At 30.8% G+C, this 21,061-nt stretch overlaps 1 protein-coding gene across 1 annotated transcript in view; it reads right to left on the reverse strand.

Annotated features, from left to right (window-relative positions):
* LOC148302301 (uncharacterized) overlaps window positions 1-21,061 on the reverse strand; it is a 109,371-nt gene that overhangs the window by 11,225 nt on the left and 77,085 nt on the right. Inside the window, exons 9-10 of the mRNA XM_088271808.1 lie at window positions 19,433-19,585; window positions 688-876 (exon numbers count right to left, since the gene is read on the reverse strand). Of these exons, the coding sequence (XP_088127934.1) occupies window positions 688-876; window positions 19,433-19,585 (342 nt within the window). The remainder of the gene's footprint in view (window positions 1-687; window positions 877-19,432; window positions 19,586-21,061) is intronic.

Consider the following 21,061-nt stretch of genomic DNA (forward strand, 5'->3'; position numbering starts at 1 on the left):
ACATTACTCAAATTTCGAAAGGTGTATTTATACCTCAACTAAAAATATAATTTGTATTCTTCTGCGACATCTACGGTTGAAATAAGTAAGTTTTTTTAGTATAATTCTCCTTCTTGCAAAATCTATATTTTTATACATTACCCTATTTTTTTATATCTTTAATAGTTATTATAAAATAAATGTAGAATTGCTTAATTGTTTTTTTAATGTAACTATTTTTGTCAATGTAATGTAATGTTTATTATTGTTAATGTAACTATTGTTTATTATATCATTTTTTATATGTAAAGCTGTACAATTCCCAAACAAAAAAATTAAATACAAAACATTTTTTTTTAAATCAGAACCTTCATGAAATGTTTAAATAATAATAAAAAATCTATAAAAATAACAAATTCGTTTTAAAAATATTTGACACTCAAAAAATTGTGATCACCTTATCTCCATAACTCCTTCAGTTTTTATCCTATAACTCCTATATTTTAATAACTCCTTCAGTTTTGATGTCATTAAAAATCTATATTTAAATATTACCTTTTTTAAATTAATGTTTTACTTAGTGAGTACCACTATTTCCACTAGAATACCACTAGAAATAGTGGTATTTACTAAGTAAAACATTAATTAAAAATGGATACATTTTACCACAAAGCGACTGCCGAATCAATTAATGAAATTAAATATTACCGTTAATTTCTGGTGCAGTAAATGCGCCTTGTCCCATCTTTCCTTGATGACGTCAAGTTCCGTGGTCATGGAGTCCTTGTCTCTGATGGCCTTGGATAATTGTGTAGCTTGGAGTTCTATCCTCTCTTGTAACCCTGTCACCTCCTCCTGGCAGGTGTCACGTTCCTTCTGCAGACGCGCCATCAACATCTGTGGATGAAAAAAAAAGTTTATTATTATTGTTATTTGTCCGCCTCCGTAATGTAATGGTCTGCACGCTCGACTACCGTTCTGGATGTCCGTGTTCGATTTCTCAGGGGGTCAAATAAATGTATGTGATTTTTTCACTCTAATATTTATTCCATATTACCCTGGACTGCTACCTGAAGCGGAGGGCTGATCACCTTTCCTTCATGTGTTAAGGATCAAGATAACACTGCGTTTGTATGATGCAGTGTCCTATGCACCATTGGGGTGCGGATAAGGGTTTGAATTTTTATTTTTATTTTCAACCCTATTGTATGGGAGTAAGCATAGAGTTGATAAAAGAAGGATGAAAGTAGCCTGAATGCAGTCGAATTGCGCTTTCTCAGACAAATGTGCGGCACAGCGATCTATGATAGAAGTTCGAATGGTGATATAAGGAAAGAATGCAAGGCTGGAATAACCATTATCGATAAAAAATAAAAGTATTCACAAACTTTAAAAAAAAAAAATTATTAAATTTCAATTCAATTAATTAATTTAAATTAATATATACATTACAAACTATACAAATTTTTATATCGTACACATTAAAAATACATTAAAATAAAATATATGCAAGAACTATTGCTAAAGGTGTAGAAGAATCCCGCTTCGGAAAACTACTTCAGACACATGGAACAGATCAATATCCAATGAGATATTGTTCAACATAGCGAAAGCTCTTCCTACAGGCATAACCATCGGTAGGTTGGTCCTGTGTATAGGAATGTGAAACAATCTATGTCGACGCTGTCTTAGGTAACTATCGGGAACATACAGACCAATGCTCCGGATAATTTCAGGATTATCGATCATACCGCGCAACAATCGATAAAAATGCTTAATCTCATTCCTTCTAGTCTCTAAACTATTGTAGCCAAGCATACCCTGGAGAAACTCGGTCGGGTAGAGCCAAAGATAATAGCCGTACTCTCTCATGTAGAGATACCTCAGAAACTTCTTTTGGACTTTCTCTACCATAAGAGAGTACTTAAGCTCGTGTGGCCCCCAAATTATGGAGCCACTCTCGAGTCTACTTCGCACCAAGGAGTTATAAAGAGTTCTCAGCACGCTTTAAACATAATATATACACAAAAAGAAATAAAAATGTTCAAAGAAATATCTGTATCAATTTATCGAGTGACTCGCGCTGTAAAAAAAGTCAGTAATTGGATTACCGGCAGTTGTATGATAGATTATCTTAACAAGGGAAACTAGTTCCGGACAGTATCTTAAGGACTGTCCGTATCCACTTCCGGGAACTCATTATCTCTCCGCACGAGCCCTCGGCGCCGTTTGAGGGGGGCGATGTATGTTAAGGAAATGGTGGAAATTTAGACAACGCTATTTCCGGTTCCACGCCTACAGGACACGTTTTATGGCGCCAAATCTAATCAAGGACTGGAGACATATTTGTAAAACTATGAATAAATCATCAGTGGGGAATTCTAGTCGATATTTTATTACATCTGGCATGCATTTATACAAAAGATGGTATATGTATAATACCATCGGCCGAGGTTATACAGATCACGGGGTAAATCGAATAAAAAAAATTCTTTTGATATCTTTTTGAAGATACGATACATGCTGGAGTCGGACGATATATTTAATATCTAAGCTTTATTTCGGTTAAATTATTACGAGTAAGTAGCTGATATTGTAATTATTTACTATTATGAAGTGACAATAATCACATTTGGAGGCTTGCAATGTTTGCCTAGAAGCATGTAGGTTTCGTCTTTATAGATAATATTTATGAAGAATATTGTTTTATCTTTTAAAAGTATTTTTTTATAACAAAAAAGGTCCTGGAACTCACTTCATGTCGAGCTTTTTACTTACAAAAATTAATTATATTCAAATATTATTTAAATTAAATTTAAAGCAAGTTTTCTAATCATTTTGACGAATTATATAAACACAGATTGTAATTGCGTAAGCGCCAACATCGTTTCGTTTAATTGATTTTGACATAAAAAAATATATATTATCCGTAAAAAAGGTGCCGGAACGCTGTTTTACCGCGTTACATGGAAAAAAGCCTTGACTAGATGTATGGATGTGAAGACAGGGAGTTTATGTCAGGACAGAAGAGTGTTACGCTCTATCCTCTCTTCTTACCACTGCGGGGAAAAGGCGTGATAGTAGAGTAGTCGTAGAGTTTAATACAATTTTGAAATTTAAAAAATTATGATTTCCTTAAAAAAAAGGCGACAGAACGCTGTTTTACCGCGTTACATGGAAAAAAGCCTTGACTAGATGCATGGATGTGAAGACAGGGAGTTTATGTCAGGAAGAAGAGTGTAGCGTTCTATCCTTTCTTCTTACCACTGCGGGAAAAGGCGTGATAGTAGAGTAGTCGTAGAGTTTTAAACAATCAGCCAAGGTTATTATTATTCGGATCGCGGTGTGAATCGAATCAAAAGAAGAATTTAATATGTTTTAATATTTTCAAGTAAGGTGAATATTTTGGCATAAGTATGTATTATTATATAGCAACTCAAGTGGCAATAAGTAGGATATGTTGCAAGATAAGACCCCACAAGATGAAACCCTAAAATTTGAAGATGGAGACTTTGGGAGAATAAAAGAGGCGTCGGAAGTCCTAAAAAAAGATGGTCAGACGACATAGCCGCTGTGGGGGGTAATAACTGGCTGCAGGCAGCAATAGACCAAAAAAACGGAAGAATACGGAAGAGACCTATGTATATTCAGCAGTGGAGGGTATAAGGCTCAACAAAAAGAAGAAGTGGGTGTATGTTTATATAAAACATTCAGAATATAATTGAGATAGATTAATTCTTGTGTTTGAATTAATTTTAGTCAAATGACAGGCACCGTGGCGTAGTCGAGTAGACGCTCGACTGCGAAACTGGATTGGCAGGTTCGATTCTCGCCAATTGCAAAATAAATTCACAAAATATTCATTTTTCATTGGTCAGGGTGTTTGTTATGTATTTTCGCATAAAACTTCCCGTACCTAACTATCCTACCTGCAGACAAGCTTCTAAAATAGAGGCTTTGCGGGTTATTCATTAAAAAAGTTAGTATCGAATTTCCGTTGAGCAATTTTACTAAAAAAATACGTATATTTTCACTCGAAAACAATTTCCTTTTTTCCACCCTTTTGTAACATGCTTACAAGGGTATAAACAGGCTTACCGGGTTAAACCATAAAACACCTTCTCAAGTAGGCTAACGCAAATTCCAAAGTGGATATATTATCTGTATTATATACATACTTATATGAGATGTTCAGAACGAAAGGGATTTATGTCCACAAAAGTTTTTTTAAGATATCAAGAAAATAAAAAAAAGGAATAAGAGAATTTATATACATGAAATAGACAACGGCATATTTAACTACACTTCTTTATAAAACTACATGAAAGAATTTTGTTTTTAAAATGTATTTTAAATATTTCACCTTATTTAAATAATAAGATTAAAAAAACAGATTAAAAAATTTAATATTGTTTAATTAATGGTTAAAATAATACTTCTTCTATACGATGCAGTGCCCTATGCACAATCGGGTATAGATACGGCATTAGTAGATGTAGGTTTTGTTGTTTCGTTACGAAGCAAATAAACTTAGTTTGTTTTTTAGTGTTTGAGCTTCAAAATAATTATTATTACAGTCCCACGATAATAATTAAGGGAATTTCCTATGGTGAAAGTTGTGTCGTAAGCAAGATGGGGTGGAAATAGGTAACAGGGGAATAATTTAGAGTAAATGTTTAGGGAATTACAGGTAACGAATATTTCAACCCCTATTCGCAGTCTCAACTAATATGTAAGAAATTTCGCCACCTCATAGATACAGTGTGATTACCATTTAAATATATATTTTATTGTATCTTTTCTTAAATTCATTTAAAACATATTAATAAATTTAAAAAAATGAACCAACGACTATTTTTTTTTAATATTTCAAGGGTGTTTTTGTAAATCCAAAATGATAATAAAAATTAGGTATTTATGTAAAAATATTTGTCTTTATTTTACTTTTTTCTGGTAGATAAAATGAATAATTTATAATGTTATTTTCTCGTTTGTATTGACTTTTAATTTTTCTTAAAGCCAAGCTTTCATAAAAATTCCCATTACCCACTGAAATACCACCATTATACACCTACATCTAAAAATATTTAATTTTGGCAATTATCGTCAGTTTGATAATGTGTTTAGGAGAAAAGCGTTTCATTGTGTATATTTAAATAAATGTTGAATTCGATCCAATAATTGTGTATTATTTGTTATATTTTTGATTCGTTACCTAAAAATAAAAAATAAAATTCTACTAACTGACTGCAGTTACAATAAATATTTATTGTTTATACTAGTTTTATGTTTCGCACTGAAATTTCTAGATGGAACTGCATTTCACAATATATAATAAAGCAACAATTATATAGCTTTTTCTACTTTTTTTTCTTGAATGTTTTTCGCAGATACTTTGTGGCACATTTTATAAACTTTATAAAATAAAACAACTTTGTTTTGACCACTTTTTATTGGTTCACTTTATCCAACCGGTTTCGACAAGAACCTTGTCATCATAAGGGTTTATGTACTAAATTTTAAAACATTGAAATACTCATAGTTAATTACCCTTCCCTTACCAAAAACCAAAAATAAATAGTTAATAGTTTTTGGTAAGGGAAGGGTATGTGTGTTTTAGAATTTAGTACATAAACCCTGATGATGACAAGGTTCTTGTCAAAACCGTTGGATAAAGTGTACCAATAAGTGGTTAAAACAAAGTTGTTTTATTTTATAAAGTTTTCAATTTTTATTTTATTTTTCGGGGTTTAAAAATTTTATGAAAACTACAAGGCTGAGGATGAAATCTATATTTTTTTTAAAAATTACAAAATGAATTAAAGTTGCATAGTAAAATTGATAAATTACTTTGCATGAATACGTTTATCATTGATCTGTCGTACGATGTGACGAGCTAAACTATTCACATACTTCATTGTTGCTAATAATAATTTACTAAGTTCACTACAATGATGATGATAACATTTCTCTCGTATAGTGAAATAGCTTTAATCATCCAATTTAACACCCAAAGCACCGTTCTAGCATTATACAAATTTCCACCCCACTACAGTCACTAGTTAAGTTATTATGATTATAGGGTTGTATTTATAGGTTTCTTGGGGAAAGCAATTGGGCCACCCTAAATCACGAATTCTTAGTCCTAAAAAGGACCCCTTCAATTTTAATTATTTTCTTTAATAAGGACAGGAAATTCAAGTTTGGAAAGCCTCGCTAAACAAAATGAAATCTCTTTTTTAATGCGACAAATAAGAAAATAATATATAATAATTAAGTGTTTCGAGATTCACTTTTGATTAAAACCTATTATTTTATTAATGTTTAATTTTATAAGATAATACGGTGTTTTATATCGATATTAAATGTATCGAAACACATGTCACAGAATAATGAAAGAAAAAGTGATATCTACAAAGTTAAATTTAATATAAAAAATAATGAATATTTCAAGAAAAAACATTGTTTTTTTTACCATTTTAAAACTTAAAATATCGGTTTTATAGAATAACTATATTTATTTTATTATGACTTTATTATTACGTCGATGGGATAAAAGAGTTATCTACATAAAATTGACAACATTGGATCTTTTGCATTTTTTGTTCTATAATAATAAATAATATCGACTTACAATATGACAAATAAAAATACAGAATTTTATAGAATAATTAATAATCTTTTAGGATATTCATGCATCCAAAAACCTTTGTCTGTTGTGCTGGAGGTCATGGGTTCGTTTTTCAGAACTGGTCAGAATAAATAAAATTTCACTCTTTGTACTTGATGCGCAGGACTAACCACCTCCCCTTATGTAAATAACGATCAAGATAACACAGAGTGGACATGCAGTGCCTTATACACCATTGGGTTCGGATAAGAGTAAGAAGAAAAAATATCTCATTTTATACACTATGCTTTTAAAAGAAAATTAATAAAATAATAAGGATTACATATTTTAGATACATTGCGTATAATGTACTATAATATATTGCACCCTTGTAATGAAAAATTCCTAAATCTAGATTTATTTTTTTTGCATTGAAATGATTTCAAGCTGTAAATAATGAACACATTTTAAAAATGGTATCCTGTTTAACATTTTTTCAAACAAAAATAATTCATGAAAACCAGAATATTTCAGCAAAATCCTGAAACTGAATTCCCTAAACAGTATCGGGAGATTGAAGCTGGAATAGTTCGGGTCAAAGCCTCCGCATTCAACCCTCAAACGATCGATTACACCGCCCACACTTCTTCCCCAATACACAGATATACAGCCTTCTGAATATAGCCTTCGGGATGCCTACTACCAGGAGTTCAGAACATTGTTTGAGGGAATTATTAATGTAAGGGTATTTTACATGCGGAATCCGAGCAAAAAATTTGTATACGAAAAATTAAAATTTCAACGTTTTTTGATATAAAATGTTTTTGAAATTAAGTTTGAACTTTTGTGATAAAATTATTAGTATTTTACATACCAGTATGTATTTAGGTCACTAAGATTGTCATGCTATTAAATAATTAAGTAATTGTCCAAATTTTCATTCAAACATTTTCCTGTGTATATATATACATATACATTAATCAGCCTAATGGATTTTTATATTTAAAGCTAGAACCAAAATGCCTATTTTTATCTGTTTTTTTTTTCTAAATAATTATGTTAAGGCACTTAACATATTTTTGCTAGTCTTTTTTTAATAAACGCAAACATTAGTTTATGTTTTTTCCAGTAGCCTTATATTTTTTATTGAATGAGTGATTGTTGATGTGAAATTTTTGGCTAAAGGCAGTGACATTAGTTAAAAGCCGATTGAATTATCTTATTGGCAGTAAAATAAACATTTAAATAACTTTATGTATTAATTGTTAAATCAAACATACATTCAATATACATTCCCTATACTCCCCATATAAGTCCCAAGGACATCACTCTTAAATTAAGCTTAACATACGGTGTTCAAAAATGATACAGAACGCATTGAAATACGTGTCATAATAGATAAGAAATTGTGGTATTTACCAAGTAGAACTGAAATTAAAAATTGATATTACCATGTGACTACCGAATCAATTAATGAATAATTTAACCTCGCGGAGTCCATAAAAAAGAGTAATTATTGCTAACTAACTAACTTACTAACTAACACACCACTTCTCCACAAGGGTAAGCAGAGAGAATAGAATGCCACACTACTCTGTCTTTGTAAACATTCTTCCCCTCTTCCACGTTCATGCAACTCGTCATACATACCCGCCGATTATTTCGACTTCTAACCTGACCGAAGTATTTGACATACATTTGTAGGTAACGTAATCATTGTCCCTTTGAATAACGTTTTCTTGAAAAAATATTGGGTTTTATTTAAAAAATCCGTCCGCCTCCGTAATGTAATGGTCAGCACGCTCGGCTACCGTGCTGGATTTCCCGGGTTCGATTCCCAGGGGGGTTAAATAAATATAAGTGATTTTTTCACTCTTATATTTATTCAATATTACCTTGGACTGGTACCGGAAGCGGAGGGCTGATCACCAATCCTTCATGTGTTAACGATCAAGATAACAATGCGTTTATATGATGCAGTGCCCTATGCACCATTGGGGTGTGGATAAGGGTTTGAATGAAATTTATTTAAAAAAATAAATGATTTAAAGATACAGTAGATTTTTAAATTTGTATAAAAAGTGATACTTTTTAATTTTTCTTGAAAGTTTTGAAATTTACTGAAAGATGTTCCACTCCGTTTCCAAACTGCTCGACATTAATCTCTTACGAGCGAACATTTTATATGGCCGTAAAAATGTTAAGTGAAACCAAAGTTTACTCTGTTGCCCTCATCTCAGTTTATGGAGTAAGCATGCAAATATGTTTGTATACACTGGCAAAGTACCACTTAGAGTCTATGTATAAATTAGGCTCTTCGTTGAGTTGGAGGAAAAGTGACACATTCAGAATATTTTATACAAACTTTCAACGAATGAGGTTTTTTTGCTACTTTTTATATTTTTCATTTGAGTTTTAAATACATATCTGTTATTTTTTTTATTTTTCATTTAAGTTTTAAATATATATCGGTAGTGTAAATACACTGGTAAAGTACCACTTAGAGTCTATGTATAAATTAGGCTCTTCGTTGAGTTGGAAGAAAAGTGACACATTCAGAATATTTTATACAAATTTTATACGAAGGAGGTTTTTTTGCCATTTTTTATATTTTTCATTTGAGTTTTATATATATATTTGTTATTTTTTATATTTTTCATTTGAGTTTTAAATATATCGTAGTCATGCAAGAGAAAGTGACCAAGTGCATTTATTACAAAAACGTGATCATTGACTATTTGATATCTTATTAGCTTAATATTGTCCCGTAAAAAATCCTAAAGGATTTTAAACTTGGAAGTATGATATATTGACTTGTTAAAAATGACTAACTGTATTGATTTTAATTTTTTTGCCAAGCAAACGTGACTTAAATGGCCTTCCTGAACATTTGCGTTTTGTTAGTTGGTCACTTTCTCCTGTACGACTACGATTTATCGGTAGTGTAAAGGCAAAGGGGTATATCTGTCTCCAACCAAATTTTGCAGGAGAGCAAAAAAAACTTGTGAAATTAAATAACTCATTTGTTTTATGTATTTTTATATGTACATATCTTAAGAAAATTAAATAAGTATCACAACTACAGCTTTATTCTTTTGACAGATTATGGAATACACTAATTTAGACATTTTGTGCAACAAACATAGAAAATGAAAAATTTGACAGATATATCCCTTTGCCTTTACACTACCGATATATAGATACATAGTCATATACATACATTTATATATTTTAAAAATTCATAAACATTACACATATGTTTTTTTTTACAGAGACCCAACAGCCACCTAATAATGTGTCTTGTCGGTGATTTTCTTTTTACATCGTTTGAAAAAAAAGTTTCTGCTTAATAAAAAGCTTCTTCATCTCATCAATAGATGTTTCTAGTGAAAATTCTTGTCAATTTAAGCATTTTGTTTCGAATTTAAACAATTTATATAGAAATTCTTAGAATTTAAGTAGCGTGTTTGTCGAATCATGGGTAGAATTGGTAAATGTTACACGTGTGTAAAGTGATCACTTATACCAGCCTATGATGGTCGTAAGTTCCGTAAATGCCCAGACTTCCATATTCTTCTTTGTTGAGATATATTGTTGAGATATCAAACAAAAAAAAGTTATTTTTTCAAACGTTTTATTTTAATTTAAAAAAAAATAACCTAATAAACACATGAAAAAAAAGGATTTAATTTTTTTTTTACAATTTTTGCAGTATTAATTCTTGATCATTTTTAACCCACTTCTTTATTTTTTCCTTTGGTTAAATATTAAATGCTTTAATTAGTTTATTTGACAAGTAACAAAATGATCATCTCAACATAGATGAAGAAGAATATTGAAGTCCGGGTATTTACAGGGCTTAGACTGGTACCTGAAGCGGAGGGCTGATCACCTTTCCTTCATATGTTAACAATCAAGATAATACTGCGTTTATATGATGCAGTACCCTATGCACCATAGGGTGTGGACGAGGATTTAAAGAAAAATATTTTTCTCTATTTTGTTATTGTTTTTACCCAAAATTCTTTAAAAAATAATGTGAAACATAAAAATTATAGTGATGTATGTAGGAGAGAGGTTTGTATCTTGTACCGAGTGCACATTTAACAATATTTAAAAAAATTATATAAATAATGCAATAAAATTATTTATGGAATCAAATACGACATGGCTGAATAATACGATCTGTTTCAGACTTTCACAAAATTTTTAGTGTGTCCAAATATTTGTTCACAAATCAGGATTATCTCCAATAGGAACTTATTTTTTACATTATTTTGACATCTGAACAAAGACAAAGAGGAATATGGAAGCCTGACCATTTACAGAGCTTACGACCAGTCATAGGCTGGTTAAGCGATCACTTCACATAGTCTAGCATTCACTATTCTACCCATGATTAACAACCACACTACTAAAAAAGTCTTTCATATATGATCCAGCTCATTACATTTTGTGATTGAGTTCACCACAGTTATCTATGATTGAATTTAAAAAGCATTTATTTACCAGAGACTATTTTATTTGTAAGCAAGATCAAAACCCATGATTTTACATAATGAGAAATGACTTTTCAAAATGCAGAAACCCAGATTTGTAGAAGTGAAGTGAAAATTTAAATAAGTATTTGAACTTATTTAAATTTTCAACTTATTTAAATAATTTGATAAAAAGTTCGTATCTTCAAAGTTTCGTAAGTCGAAGGTTCTTATTAAGGAGACTTTATAATTCTCATATTATGTCCGCTATTATATGAGAAAGTTTGGTAATTATTTAAGAATTTACGATCACCGCAACTTTCACCAATTTTATTTATTTATTTTTATCTCATCATCAATTTATATTTATTCGTAAAATTTTATGATTTTTTTTACAAAAAAACCGCAATTTTTCAATTATTTAAGGGTGACAAATATTTAAATAAAAAAAAATACATATTCGAGATTCCAAAATGATTTTGCGACCCCAAAATAAACAAAATAATTTCAACAAAACTTCAACAAATACTATCATTATTTGGGGTTGCTATGCAATGAATAATAAAAATAACATTTAGGATTTTTACGGAGTGTGTGGAAGTTTTTTGGTGAGAGTATTTTAATATTTTTGAATTAATATAAGCCGTGATGATGACAAGGTTCTTGTTGAAACCGACAGGTTTAATTGTATTAATAAAAAGGTGTTTGTAACAAAGTTATTTTAATTTATAATGTTTATAAAATGAGCCACAAAGTATCTGCGGAAAACATTTATGAAAATCCAAATTATTATTTGAATTATTATATCATCATACATTTCCAAACCCTTATATATGAATGTGCAATTTATAAGGGATTGAAAATGTCAGTATGTGAAGGTGTTTCATAATATTCCTGTAGCGATTGTGAAGCGAACTTTACAAAGTTTAATATCGTAACTACAAGTTGAACCCCGCCGTTACTACGACTACTAGTTGTACAACTCTACACTCCCACTACGATGTAAAATTACTATAACCCAGTTTGCATCCAGAGTCGCCGAACCAAAGTGAATTGCTCCCTCCATTCAAAGTTCGTTAACACTAATTCTGCGCTGCACTGGACTAATTCCAACTAGACTCGGCTTTTTGTACTGCCCCATTACTACACAAAATGTTTTTAATTAGTCCTCAACGGGGTTTGTAAAATGGTCACTTAATTCAATGAAATTCGGCGCTTTATTTTGTGACACGTTTTCGGTGAAAACTGTGTTAATTGCGGCTTGTGAAATATCCCTTGGTTTTTTTGAAAACTGTGATAAAAAAAAAATTGTCAAATAGATTTTTTTTGTCGTATATCTTACGCTCCGCAGATATGCTTGCTTACAAAATATACCTACAACAGCTTATATGAAGGCTATTTAGAAAAGACTTAATTAGAAAATTAGCCGACTCTATATTCAGAACGCGAACGACTGCGCTAGATATCAGTCGTTCTTTTGGGCGCGATTAAAAAAATGTGTATTGGAATTTAACTTTTATAAGAAAATGCATATTTTTTATCATTCTTGTAACTCCTTATCTTTCAATTACTCTTATGCTTTTAAAATCATACATTTATCTCAAAGAAAAACAATTTTTTCAATACACTAAAGGTATTTTAAGTCAAATATTACCTGAGTTTAAAGAAAAGTTGCGATTTATCGTATATTGACACTTGAAGGGAAACGTTTATTTTTCATGTAAATTTGTATATGACTTAAATAAATGTTTAATACTCAATGAAGTTTAAATAAATATAAGGGTTTTTCACTCTATTTAATATTACCCAGGACTAGGACCTGAAACGCAGGGCTGATCACTTTTCCTTCATACATTTAAATATTAAGATAACACTGGTTATATATGATGCCCTATGCACCACTGGGTCTGCTTGTAAGGGCTAGAAGAAGAGTTAAAGTAAAAGAGTAGATATGTGAGTCATCTACATTACGTTATTAGGACGATATCATCCGTATTCCTGATCTCCAAATTACAATAAAACACGCTCACTCCTTTCAACAACGTCATATATCAAAATCGTCAAATTCCAGTTATGCGTGTTTTTGGAATGCCCAGAAAATGTACCATATCCCAGCGAAAGCGGCATATTTTTAACTTAATATTTACCGGCTACAGGGCAGAAAGTGTTGTTTTTGCATTTTGAAGAAAAGGTATTGCTTAATTATTTTTTTATATCAACTAAATATTTTTCAAATGGAGAAAAAACATTCAGATTATACCGAAAAAGATCATTGCACAATAAAAAATTCAATAAATGGCTTGATATTTATTTTTAATACATTGTATTATATTTTTAAACTTTTTAAAGTTTTTTTTATATATATATATGACGTTGTTGGAAGGAGTGAGCGATATATGAAAATATTTCAGTTCAAGTTTTTTTCAAACAGTGTGATGGGGATATGTGGTAGGGGGTAGGGGAGGAAAACCACCCTAACTTCCTGCCACCCTGTCGAGGCTTTCATGGCTAAAAATATAATGCCTCCCAGGACATTCGTTACTTAGTAACTCAACATTTTGATGTGAAATTTGTTACGTTTTCTTTTAACCTGTTTTCGCATACTGAGAATTTTCAGACCTAACCGCTGTGAAACCACCCCGATAAAACCTTTTTATCTTACGAGTTGTATAAAAAAGGTTTTAAAGGATTTCGGTAAATAAGGTAATGGACCTGCTACTAAAAAACGTTTTTTGATGAATCAGGGTTGTGTACAAATGTTCGAGCGAAATGGATTCATGCAAAAAATAATTCATTTAATATTTTTTTCATTATCATGATATATCATGTGTGTAGCAATGTAAAGCTTAACGAAGGCTAAGCTTTCAGTACAATGTAACAAAAAACAGTAAGAACGTATGTTTTTTTATTTATTTTAAGAACGGTTTTTTTATATGCCTTTTTAAAATAATAATAATAAAACCCTTCTCCGCACCCCAATGGTGCATAAGGCACTGCTTCATATAAACGCAGTGTTATCTTGATCGTTTACACATGAAGGAAAGGTGATCAGCCCTCCGCTTCAGGTACCAGTCCAGGGTAATATTGAATAAATATTACAGTGAAAAAATCACTTATATTTATTTGACCCCCCCTGGAAATCGAACCCGGGACCTCCAGAACGGTAGCCGAGCGTGCTGACCATAACACTACGGAGGCGGACATATGCCTTTTTAATATACCCGTTTATTATTTTATATTCTATATTTTGTCCTGTGTTAGTTTTGTTTATATTTAAAACATTTTTTTTAACTCTCTTATTTACGTTTTCAATCTTGTAAACCTTATTCCCATGTACCAAAATGAGAAATGGAAATAACTCATCGGGAATATTATATATATGACATGTATGTAATGTGTTTTTAAATAAATAAGTCAATAAATAAATGATTTAATGGTCTTATTATGGTAGTGAAACATGGAGTTGACAGAAAAAGTATGAAAGTAGACGGAATGTAGTCGAAATGCGATCTCTCAGATGAATTTGTGGCAAAGCGATATATGATACGACGGTTGAAGTTGAAAACAGGAGCAGAAAATAAAATCTAATAAAACTTGGCATGATTAAGTACATATTTTAAATAATTTTTAGTGGTCAGTCAGTCGGAATAATTTAAAGGGTATGTATGAGGATATACATGAATGTGAAACAGGAGAATTATGTTCGAAACGGCAGATTGGTGTGGCATTCTATTATCTCTACCTACCCGTACTTTTAATTCTTCTTTTAACCCTTACCCACCAATAATGGTGCATCGGGCACTGCATATTATAGAAGCAGTGTTATCTTGATCGCAGAATAAAATATACGAAGGAAAGGTCATCAGCTCAGTGCTTTAAGTATTAGTGTAATATTAAAAATATAATACATATATGAGTGAAGAATCACATAAATTTATTTTAACCCTTCAAGGAATGGAATCACCATTGGATCTAGTCAACACACACAACAAACCCTTACCCGCACTCCAATGGTGCATAGGGCATTGCATCATATAAACGCAGTGTTATCTTGATCGTTAACACATGAAGGAAAGATGATCAGCCTTCCACTTTAGGGAAATATTGAATAAATATTTAAGTGAAAAAAACACCTGTATTTATTTGATCCCCCCCTGGGAATCGAACCCGAGACCTCCGAAACGGTAGCCGAGCGTGCTGACCATTGAACTACGGAGGTGGAGGGGGATCTAGTTAGGGGTCATAAAAAAAGAAGAAGAGCGAAGAAAAAGAAAATTTGTTGGGTATTCTTACTTTTCGTAATTATTGAAAAATACAAGAGGACTATCACTAGACAAGAGGACTATCAATTTGAAATTGATTTCACCAATCTGGTGGAGTCTTGAATTTTGTACCTTATGTAGCATAGTTTAATTTCACTTTTAATTTATACTTCTAATTTTTATTTTTATTTTTCTTACTTCATTACTTTTAATTGTTATTACCCTTTTTTACAACCAAATTTCTATTCTTTATATATTTGTTTAACCTGCACCTTTATTGTTTCTGTAAGCTTGTTGTGTTTTCATCTAATCGATGAAAAACATTTAAACTATTTGTAGTGCACTGTATTTCGTTTATTGTAATATGTTATTCATTATTTGTGAACCATAAATAAATTTCATTAGATAAACGTCTGTAAATTTAAGATACCGTCATGGCAGAATGTGTAAGCAGAAGTTACCTGCATTATTCTGATCAAAACTTTTACATTTTATATACAAACACCGTGAGTTGGACAGTCCAATTATAAAGTTCCTGAAACTTCGCCTTCTCCTGAAACGCCTGAAAAGTATTCTGCCCAAAGTTTTCAGTAGTGCAATACGTATTAGTCTTGTATATACTGGATACAAATGAAGCTGAAATATTTCAGGTAAGACAAGTTGTACTATTCACTACGATTGCTCGGATTATTTTTACTATACTTTACACGTATTCTAGCTTCTCTTGTAATCGTGAACTTTAATAAAAAGTAAAAACATGTGTTACATAATCACTCCGTCACGCTTTTAAACATATGGTTATTTGTCTTATATAAAACTGTAAAAACATGTATTAAACTAGCAGTAGCACGTACGTAAATATATGTAATATATTTAGATAATCGAAATGTAACTAAAGTATTTTATTATAACTTAATTATAATGTCTACCGGTTTCGAAGCTAACCACTTCTTTATCAATGAGTCTTGTAGAAGTATTAATCAGTCTTGATAAAGAAGCGGTTAGCTTCAAAACCGGTAGACATTATAATTAAGTTATAATAAAATATTTAGTTAAAGTGATTTTATAACAAAGTTACATTTTAATTATAAAATCAAAAATCACAAAGTTAGTGCTTCAAACATAAATAATATAATATATTTACCTCATCAACAATATAAAATTCAGCTGAAAACTAAATATATTTTTTCATTCACAAAATTTTGCTTGTTCACAAATCTGGGTTTTTCCACTTAGTAGTTATTACATTTTGGCATCTCAACATATAGGAAGAAGAAAATGAAAGTTTGGGTCATAAGCTGGTTAAGTGATCACTTAACACACGTGCAATATTCACCATTTTACCCATGTTTGACAACCACACTACTAAAATTTTAGAGACTCCTGCATATACATATCTCATGACACTACATATGAGTTGATCTAAAGCCATCTACGGTTGAATTGATGATGCTTTTGTTTAGCAGAGACTCGTGTATGTGGATGTATGCAAGATCGGAATAATTTTACAAACTGGGAAACGCCTGGTGTCATGGGAAGAATTTTTCTAGTTTGTAAAGTGATCACTTATGGATTAAAACTCTCATCCAAAAATCTAAATTAAAATACATTTTCCTTTTCATTTATCGTTCACTTTGTGTAATACCACTTAAAAACATTGCTTCATGATTTCCGGTTTTGGAATAACTATTCCGTCATCAGGTCGGATGCAGACTAACAGACCAAACATTAGGCTACGTGTTTTTAAGTGGTAATACACAAAGTGAACGATGAATGATAAGGAGAGTGTTACATTACCATACCACAAAGTTAACGATGCTTTATACATACAAAATATAAAAAAAATGTTATTTATGTACATATGTTATATCGGTATACGTCAACACTGCTAACGAATATAAATTTTTCATGCATTCAAGCTTCCACAGTAGACTAATCTACCCTTCTCAAAAACTTTGGACAGAATTATGAGGCAGAATTTTACCGAAACTCAGTAGGCTTTGTGACGGTCATTGGGTATTTTGGGTTTTTAGTGAGGACTACGAAAAATGTGATTCTATTAAATTGGAATAAATATGAAATATAAAGGTTATATTCATGGAAAAATTATTTTTTTTATCTAATTCATTATACAACAAAGGATTTTATTTATGGATTTGGCATTAACTTTGCGGAATGATGTGTCAATTATATTAAATTAAACACTTGTATTGGTCCACTAATTAAATTTTATTTCATACGACTAGTTTCGAAAACTACAGATGTTTTTGATGAAAATATCGGTGAAAATATCTGTGGTTTTCGAAACTAATCATGAGAAAAAAAAACAATTAGTGGTCTCATAGAAATGTTTAATTTTTAATAATCAACACAGGATTTATTTGATCGAAAACCATTTTTTACTCTCCTGAATTTGAGACTACCCTGCAACGCATTACTGTGGCTCAGTCTGATCAGATAAGATAGAAAATAAAAAAAACATAAATCCGATATACTTATTTCCAATATAAATATTGGAAATTTATTGATAGCAGTTGTGAAGAAGCGTTGTCAATCATGGGAAGAATGTTGCACGTGTGTGAAGTGATCACTAAACTAGCCCATGACAAGTCATAAGACTTGTAAATACCCAGATTTATATTTTCTTCTTGATTTCAAAATGTAAAAATAACTGGTAAGTGGAGAAACCCAGATTTGTGAACCAGTATTAGGACACACTCAAAATGCTGTGAAGATCTGAAATAGATCGTTCAGCCACGGCGTATTTGATTAATTAATTTTTTTTAATATTGTTAAATGTGCACTCGGTACAGGATTTAATAAGGTTTTTCTATAGTAATTAGGTTTGACTATCTTAACTTTGTACATACATCACTATTATTTCTATGTTTCACATTATTTTTTAAAGGATTTTGGGTAAAAACAATAACAAAATACAGAAAAATATTATTCTTTAAACCCTCGTCCGCACCCGATGGTGAATAGGGCACGGCATCATATAAACGCAGTGTTATCTTGATTGTCAACACATGAAGGAAATGTGATCAGCCCTTCGCTTCAGGTACCAGTCCAGGGTGATACTGAATAAATATTAGAGTGAAAAAATCACTTGTATTTGATTTTTTTAAAGTTATTTGTTTTTTTGCCTTTATGCACCTCAATTTAAAATGTTGAGATCTCAAAATGAAAGAAAAACATTCAGGAGACGTAAGATTTAAAAAAAACAAACATTTTCTTTTTATATTATAATACATATTATTTTTCGTATCAACAAGAGACATCCCCAAACTTTAAACAGAAAATAGAAATGGTCTTATTTTCTTTATGTATTTTTTTGTTGAAAGACCATCCAGGGTCCATCGAGTTATAGGGGTGTGGCAAATAACAACCCCCTTTGCCAGTGACTCTTTTTCTAGTGAAGTCCTTCGTCTCCAATTGGAGCCACCCCTTAATATAATATATCGATCAACTACCCGATCACGTATCACAATTCCGAATAAACTCTTTTGTTCCCTTGTCGACAAAATACTCCAGGATTTTCTCGTCCTTCGAAAAGGGTTATAACTATATATATTAATTTTTTCTCTACTTTACACGTATAACTTTGAAAAATTGATGAATTTATATGCACATTTTAACAAAGATGAAGGAAAATATGGAAGTCAGGATATTTACATGGCAAATGACCTGTTATAGGTTACTAGAAATGTCAAATTTGTTAAAAGAAAAATTATCTATTGAACATTAATATTAAATGTTAAAAATGTGCATATTTTGCTGGGATATAGTACATTTTCTGGGCATTCCGAAAACGTGCACAACTGAAAATTGACGATTTTTGATTAATGACGTTCTTGACAGGAGTGAGTGATATATCGTTTTTCCACACATTCGCGTATAATATAATAATTCAATGAATAATTTAATTTAAAATTTTTACGGTATTTGAAGATAAATAAGACTGAAGTGGTTTTTATTTAAAAATAGATAAATATATTTAGAATCAATTATGGTAATGTAAGTATCGATTTAGGGTCATCTGACTAGAAAAAGCTCACAAGACCATTGACCCTTAATCTATAGGATTGAATGTAGGGACCTACCTGAGCTTTCTCGTGCTTATCTCTCAGTCTGTCTGCCTCGAGTTGCACTGTTTCCCTCTCTTTCTGCATGCGAGTCGCTTGTCCGAGGGCCTTGTCCAGCTGTGATTGGATGTTGTCGAAGTCATAGTTTTGTTTCTCCTTTTCCATTTGTACCTAAATGTGAGAAAAAGAAAAATTAGAAAAAAAATTATATTTATTTAAGCAATTAAAAAAAGCAAATAACAATGATATTGGTAATGAATGTTTTTCTATTTTGACTGATATTTTCAGTATTCATATTCTCGTCTGCCAGTAAAAATAACGTAATCACTTAATTTACGTAAACAACAGTCGAGTTGAAAAATGTCAGATTTAAATTAAATAATATTACTCTTATATTCATTTAGCATAGAATTCTGGAATAACATGACAATTTAAATATAAAAAAATAATACATTAAAAAGTGACCTTTTACGTGCAAGTGTTTTATTTTAATATTAAAACAATTTAACTATTTACATTTTATTTTTATTTTTTTTAATATTAAACCATAACATCGTTTACGGTGTTTGAAAATGATGCGGAATGCATCGAAACTCGTGTCACAGTAGATTTCAAGAAATAGTGGTATTAACTGAGTAAAACTTTGATTAAAAATGGAGAGATTTTACCACAAAGTGACTGCCGAATCAATAAACGAAAAACACAATTTGATTTTGAAAAGTAATACAATTTAAGTAAATCGATGATTTGTAATTTATATTGTTGTAATAAATCTTGTTTAAAATATGCCAGAGCTAGGAATTGAAACGCAGCATCACATAACATTTTATATTTTTAAATTGTACCAAGAAACAATTTCAAAATCCATTACTTAATATAAATAGATTATATCCACAAATGCATATAAAATACAATAACTTTGTAAAACACAGAAAAAATACATATTTTAAATTTAAAACTAAAAAAAAAGGATGCATATGAATGTTTAGATCCAAGATTCCTTTTCTGGTGAATCAAGATGGAAATACAATGTAATTTGTAGTTAGATCAAGTAATTATCATGTTGATCTTTTATTAACCCCTTACTTCAAATGCATCACTGTAATTACGCTCTAGATCAATCATCAATCATCAATCAATTAATCATTCATTATCGATGAAGCATCGATTCATTTTGTCGACTGAGGTATAAGGTAAGAAAAAGACAAAGAAATAAAAAAAATCAGATTTAAAATCGCATCACAGCAAATAATTCAAATTTATATAAATAAACTTTCTTTGTTTTAGACAAACAAAGTTATATACAATTTTCACCAAAACAATCACGTTCTGCTTGAACAAGATGGTGAAACTTACCCGACTGTTAATTAAATTGAAACCCTTCCGAGAGAAGGAGTAGCTAAGTAAATCTGCGTTGAGAGACCCTAAGATTGTATTGTTCGAAGGACACGATTGTTTGTATGGCTAGGTCTTACGTTTCCGGAACACCATTCGTAAAATGGACTGTGTAAATGTACTGGTGTGGATTTAAGTACAAATTAAAACTAATTTGATGGAGATTGATGAGAGATAGAATGAATCACAGTAGACAGATCTAGATTTTTACTTTTAAGACAAATATTTTTGTAACTTTGTAATACTGAGTGT

This window comes from Brachycentrus maculatus, unplaced genomic scaffold, assembly GCF_059751285.1.
Source record: "Brachycentrus maculatus isolate JH-2025_06_01 unplaced genomic scaffold, ASM5975128v1 h1tg000463l, whole genome shotgun sequence".
In the NCBI taxonomy this organism is placed as follows: domain Eukaryota; kingdom Metazoa; phylum Arthropoda; class Insecta; order Trichoptera; family Brachycentridae; genus Brachycentrus; species Brachycentrus maculatus.